We start from the raw sequence: 6,827 nt of genomic DNA on the forward strand, positions 1-6,827 counted from the left end.
ACGGGACGGGGCTGGGGGGACGACACACATAACTCTAAGGCACTTACCTTAAATTTTATTACACTGATTTGAATTTCCTGACATGTCATTACAGTTAGGTGTGATCAAGTGAGTGGAGGTTGTTCTGGCACAGCTTTAGTCAGGAGTTACAAACCAGGAAACTAAAATTAATAAATATCCCACTAATCCCAAAGTATGTTTTTTCTGGGCATGAGAGTATATAGGGGAAGAACTGCTGACAGTGCACAACTTAAAAGAGCAATTGGTCTCTCAGTATATTCCAAAAATCATGCAAGATTTGAGATGTCTGTAATTTTAAAAATCAGCTGAAGGTAAATCATCCCATGACAAGGTCTGATTTTGAGGTTGCTGTTGCTTTCTGTAAGGTTCTGGAAGCCTGAGTGCACTGCATAGATGAGCAAGAAGAGGTAGTTGCCTTTTAAAATCCTGACTGGCCTGATAGCACCCTGTGACTTTGCATTTAAGCGCATCTGCCAAAAGAAGGAATTAGTTGAAAATGTGAAGAACCTAATCCTAAAAAAAACCCCAATATCTAGCCTCACAAAACTAAATTCCATCCAGTGTAGCACAGCTAAAATACTTCACCAGGTGAGTCAGGATGAGGTAGTGAAAGGGCCGCTGGAGTGACTAAGGGGATGGAGAATTAAGATGAAAGACTTTGGAGGCCACAGGAGCTCTGCTCTATTACCTTCTTAAGCTTCAGCTTCCGATGTTCCTTTAAATTATATGAACAAACGAGTGGGTTTGAAGGCTTAGTGCAACTGTAGGCCTATAATACTACTTTAATCTATTTCTGTTTGAGAAGGAGGGAGAGTAAGGTGGAGAAAAGAAACTGTGCAAGGTGTTTGACAACAAAGAGTGCAGGGAACTCTGAGCTCTTTGAGGGTCAATTAGCCAGAAAATGTGCTAAAGACTACATGCTCTATTGGATTACTGGCCAAAGAATTACCCCAAAGCAATCAAAGTAGCCCTGTTGCCTAAATGTGGAGAGGCAATTACAGATTTTGAGGGCATGCTACAGAAGCTTTAATTAAAGGTATTATTTCTACATCACTGAACATTGGAAATTAAATTCTTACTTGCAGCCATGAGAAGTAGATTTTCGCTTGCGTGTAGTATGTCAGTACAAGACACGGCTGGCTTTGGCATCTCTTCTGTAGGAATCCATATTGTATTTCACCACCACCCCCTTCTTGTAACTACCAGTTATAATGCTGACATATTAAGAAGTGGATTTCCAGTGCCAGACCTTCTGGCTTCCTCTGACATTGCATAGATCTCTATCAGCAAGGACAATGCGATCTCTAACTAGATTTCAAGGTGAAGTTTATGAAGTACTATTTGTGTGCAGAGCAGAAAGGACTAATATATCAAGATTAATAAATCTGCTTTCCTTTAAATCAATTTCGGCTCCCAATATGTAGTTGATGGCACAACCAACCGGACCTACAAGAGCAGCCTTGCAATATAATTGCACCAGCAGCAAATGCAGTCCCTTCCCAACATACCTACTGATAATGGTGCCTCCAGGTGTGCTTCGGTGACTGCTGGACTAGTGAAACTTTCTTCAGGTAGACTATGCTCTTCACAGCCATACTGTTCTTGGTAATACTACGTACAGAGATAGGACAAACTGTTGTCAACTTTGAACTCCTGCTCAAAAGCTGCAGGTCACAACTGCTAACTCTTCCAGGAAGGCACCCTTTGGACTCCTTTTAGCATCAAGACTTTATTGACGCTTCAGAGCACTGGGCTTCAGCTTATGGTGTGATTTCTTCAAACAAGATAATAGTGTTTGCATTTTTTGCTGATTCTCCATATTTGCAAGTAGCACAAGCACACATCTTTCATACAGCACTGATTCTCACTAAAGTTTTATACTTTACTTCAAGAGTTAACATGATAGTCCAGTCCATAACATGAGGTTTTCTAGAAATCTAAAACACCATTTCTATTTACTTGATAATACAAAAAATATGCAAATCAGGGAAAAAAATTCCTTACCTTTCTTTCCTGGTTATTTTGACAAATCTTCTGGTTTGCTGTCCTGCTTTGTGGGTTGCTCAGGTCCTCCTGCCATCAATGACTTGTCCTCAACAAAGTGAGGTTCCTCTACCTCGGGTCTCCTTTCCTAGTCATGGCTGGTCCCCCAGTCAAAGCACTCCCCCCAGCTACAAAATGCTTGTTTCTTTTTTTCCTCTCTCTCTTCTCAGATTTTTCATGTTTTCTCTGAGTTTTTCTTTTTTTATGTGCTTTTCTTTCTATGTCTGAATTTTTTGATCAGAAATTTACATTTTCTCCAAATAATGGTGCCCTGGCAGAGATACATGGATCAACAACATACAGTCTCAGGCATGAGCCAACCTCCTCTTATCACGTGTGTGGTCAAAGGAAGAGTTGTCAAGATGAGGAGGACCTTAGATCCCCCCTCTGGTATGCAATCTGGAGACCCTTTTGGCAGGCAGAGATATACTTTGAAGTATTCTGTAGTGCAGCCAATTACCATTAATAATAGTTTCATTATTAACCAGAGTTCATAAACTCTCTGTGAATCTGTTCCTCAGCTCATATTCTTTGGTGCAAGGGCCATATGTTAGCTGGATAGATGGGGACCCTAAACCTCTTAACAGGTTCTTTCATTTTTATGTGCTTAATTGTCTGATCTCTTCCAGTCACAGAATGATACTCTGCAAGCGCCACGGCTGCAGTGCACCCGGCATGCTAGTGACTGCACCGTGAAGTAACCAACATTTCAGGGTTAGCTTAACTAGAAGTGGAGAGGTGATTTGAAGGTTTTACTTCCTGTACTTTGGGGAATTACATGTTTCCACTTGATATTAATTATATATTTACCTCTTCACTGCAAGGAAGCATAAAATAAAATTAACATCATGGTCTAGCATCAGCTGCTGGATATGAGGCAGAAAATACAGCTGAATGCCTAACCCTAGAGCAGCATATTCAGAGCCACACTGAACGTATAGTTTCATGGTAAGGGCTTCAGCCAAATCAACAGCTCCTCCCCTCTCCAGGTGCCGAGCCACCATCTCCCTTTTGGTGGTGGTGATTCACTGATTCAGTTCACTTGTGTTGTGGAGCTGTGCTGTAAGCTCAGGGTAAGGATGGATGAATTTTATTGGTGTTAAGATTCTAGGTAACATAACTCTTTATGCCATAATCATTAAGCCATTTCATAGTTTCCAATATAATGTCATGAATTGCCATCAGTTTTCAAAATTTATCACAAATTATATTTAGTTAAATGCAAAGAAACTTCTACTGAAGTGAACCTTCTAGGGAAGGTTAGTCGTGGTGGATGTGAAGGTCAGGTAAGGCTTCAAGTTCCCCCGCTGCCCATCTACCTTCTGCCTAACTTCTGAGTGGGAGACCAACAACTGGTGATACCCAGATAGCAGAGCATTTCTTGTGCCTGAAAACATAAAATTGTTTCACACAATGGGAAGCAGCACAGATCTTGGAAACTGCCTTTAATAGATTGACTGAGTCCAGTATTATTTTAGACCGCATCCAGATGTCTACAACAAATTTTAAAAGTCTCATCTCATGATATAATTGGGTCTAGATGTGCAAGAAGATAAAGTAACTTTCCCAAGGTTACACACAAGGCAGCTCAGAAGAACAGACAAGTCAGACTCACAGCTTTTTAACTAACTGTATTATCAAAGCTCTTTTTCCCTATAATTTTATAGTAGGGTACCATGCCAACATTATTAACTTCTGTTTGGCTCTTGCTCTTGTGCCAGTTTAAGCTAACAGTTAAGTTTCTAAAAGAACATCACTGTGTGCTGCTCACATCCTTAGTACAATACCAGCTTTATTCACAAAAAGGAGAGCCTTTACCCCTAACTACAAGGGTACTTTATTTTGGGGTTATGTTTTCACCCACAATCTGCAGAGTGAACTGTATGTGTGGCATTTGTTTCTTTTCTAAATTCGTTTCATCAAGTTTTATTTTAACACTTGTTTTGAATAGTGCAGCTTGGCAGTGGCAAGTGTCTGTTTGGCTAGAGTCACGTGCCAGTGACATCCAGGGGCTAGATAATTTCACTTTTGTACATCCAGTGTAAGTAGTTGGTTTGCGCTTGTAGCTAAGACTGGAACTGGATGATTCAAAATATACTGGTTCTGAATATTTTTTAAAACAGCCTTTAGGTAATGTTACTGTGATCATTTACTACTGCTGTCAGATTTCAAAAGGCAGCCAAAACTGAAGTACACATTTAAGTTAATTTGTACTTTCAGCATGTTGGACAAGAAAAAGATCTAACTGCTGTTCTTATTCCTGTAGCTTCAAGTTATGACTACAAATCTCATACAAGACACTACTTAAATGAACTATTTCCACTGGGGAGCTAGCAAAGACAGTATCTCTGGGCTTGACCACTAGTGATCAGTGTCATGAAAATGTTCCTGAAGTTTGAGCTTAATTTGGCCTTTTACTGCCTTTTTTAAATAGCAACTTGTAAATGCAGTAAAATGTCCTGGGCTGATCCTGAACCTTAAATAGCATTTGGAGCAACCAGAGAGTAAGTTGCCATTGGGAAATTCTCGTGACCATTTTGCGGGATGCAGAGGGTGCTGACGGGCTGAGTGCCGTGTCGGTAGCAGGCAGGGAGCAGGACTGGAAGCAGCTTCTCAGCTCTTGTCTTCGTACTGGCACAGAAGCAAGTAGAGCAGGGACGATTCTCATCAGCACTGCTGCAACCTCACACATATCAGATAACCAGCTCTTCTGGTAGAAGATGCTTTGTTGGACTTTAGCTTGTTGAGAGAAGGATGCAGAGCAGGGGTGAGGGCAGGGAAGCTGACTGCTGTCCCTGCTGACTTCTGAGTGGAAATCTAGTAAAGAGCCCTTCCCTCTCGGCAAGGGCAGTAGCATTAAAAACATGGCAGAGGCAGCTTTCTACAGGAGGATCTGTAGGATTCAGTGGCATTGTTTCATCTTTTTCCTTGTCCTTTGAGTTCACAGCACCATTTGCATCACTACCCACTGGAGGTCCTGTGTGCTGTGCCTTGCTGCCACACACTTGTTATGAAAGAGGTGGCTTCAGAAGGAGCAGCTTGCTGGTTGGGTTCCGTTTTGTCTTTTGAAGGGCTGTCAGGTCAAAATGCCACTCACCACAGGACAAAGCCAAAAAAATGCAAGTGTAGCTGCTGTAGACAAGCTTGAACATACTGCTGGTATAGCCACCACACACAGATAAATTCCCAGGTAGGAAAAGCTTTCCATGAAAAAGTCTGCACAGCTCCTCCCAAGTTCTTCATGGCTAATTCAACTTTTTTTTTTTTTTTAAGTCCCAAATAACATTTAAAACTTGGGGGCCTGGTCTGAGGTAAGAGGAAGATGATCTTCAACTTCCTTTGAGCTGTTCATTGTTCCACAGTTTTAGTGTATATGAAACTGCTTAAAAGCTCTTCTCCAGATGAGGAATGTAGGTTGTTTCTAATTATGTGACACGTAATCAAGCGTGACATGCCTACTTACCCCTTAGATGACAGCAGGCTTTATTTCCTTAAACAGAGTAAGGTGGGAAATATTCAGGTGTTAAATAGCCTAAAGCCTGCAAAAGTTCTTCATTTCAGTAGCCCTCTGACTCGACTTATCTGTGCTAATTTCCATTATGGGAGTAACTTAGTCAAAACAACTGGAATGTGAAAAATGCCCACGCTTTGGGCTTCACATTTTATTTTTAACTCAAAGTGTTTCCTCATTCTCTATCAATCGTGACAACTGTTAATGCAAGAAAGTGAGAGCCCCTTCTTAGCATCTCAGCACAGAGAACAGTTTAATACTGAGAGCTTTGTTCTCCATGTTAAATGCCTATTGACTTCTTTGGCCCGGAGAAATATTGATTTTTCTCTCATTTTCTTTACAGGCTCTGCTTTCTTTCCTGGTCGCTGTGCTGAGATCTTTGCCAAAGGTCAAAGCATTGGGAAACTTGGAGTCCTACACCCCGATGTTATCACCAAGTTTGAGCTCACCATGCCATGCTCTGCCCTAGAGATCAACATTCAGCCCTTTGTGTGAAGACAGGACTTTTATCCTCCTACAGCCATCCACTGTCACATGCAGCACCCTCTGCTCTTTTGTCTTCCTCTGCAGGGGACATCCGCTTATGCTTTTATGTTCCAATAAACTAGAAAAACAGAGCCTGGCTCCCTGGGTAAATATGTTCCTTACAGTGCAATTTGGCTAGCCTCTGCAGGGTAAGAATGTGGCATCTCAGACTAGAACGTGCCCTCAATATTTTTAAAGCAAGGGGGAAGAAACAAGTTGGGAAAAAGCCCAGTGTTTTACAAGAGAAATGTAATGGCAGAGCACATGATTAGTTTTCAAAATCAGAAATGTTCCACAGACACAGCTTCATACTGTAACTGATTATGGCTGCATAACAGGAATCTCATTCTTTTCTTATTGCATGAAATAAGATAATTGATTAGAGCAAATGTTGAGTGAATGTGAGCAGAACTAAGGAGTTGAGCTTTTATTCTGTACGGTTGTCATGTGCTCATCAATGGCTGGGGGAGGAAAATAAACTTGTTTCATGAAAACCAGAGCTATTTTGTAAGCAAGATGTGTGTAATATCTGCTTCCCTACTCCAGACATAACTGTTGATCCTTTATCATTCTAAATTCAGAAAGGGGAGGGGGTGGAATTAAATTTTTTCATGGTTGATGTAAGTGTAGTGGTTTTTTGAAGCTCCAAACCAAATTGGGGGAAATGCATTTAAGAGCATATGCCAATGGTCTTTTGCCTGAGGAGCTGAAAAATATCAAAGCCTTT

At 41.1% G+C, this 6,827-nt stretch overlaps 1 protein-coding gene across 1 annotated transcript in view; it reads left to right on the top strand.

Moving 5' to 3' along the window:
- Positions 1–6,599, top strand: part of FARSB (phenylalanyl-tRNA synthetase subunit beta) — a 41,050-nt gene extending 34,451 nt beyond the window's left edge. Inside the window, exon 17 of the mRNA XM_026855004.1 lies at positions 5,919–6,599. Within this exon, the coding sequence (XP_026710805.1) occupies positions 5,919–6,070 (152 nt within the window). The 3' untranslated portion in view covers positions 6,071–6,599. The remainder of the gene's footprint in view (positions 1–5,918) is intronic.
- The last annotated feature ends 228 nt before the right edge of the window (positions 6,600–6,827 follow it).

This window comes from Athene cunicularia (genome assembly GCF_003259725.1).
Source record: "Athene cunicularia isolate RWA chromosome 9 unlocalized genomic scaffold, athCun1 chr9_part1, whole genome shotgun sequence".
Lineage (NCBI taxonomy): Eukaryota > Metazoa > Chordata > Aves > Strigiformes > Strigidae > Athene > Athene cunicularia.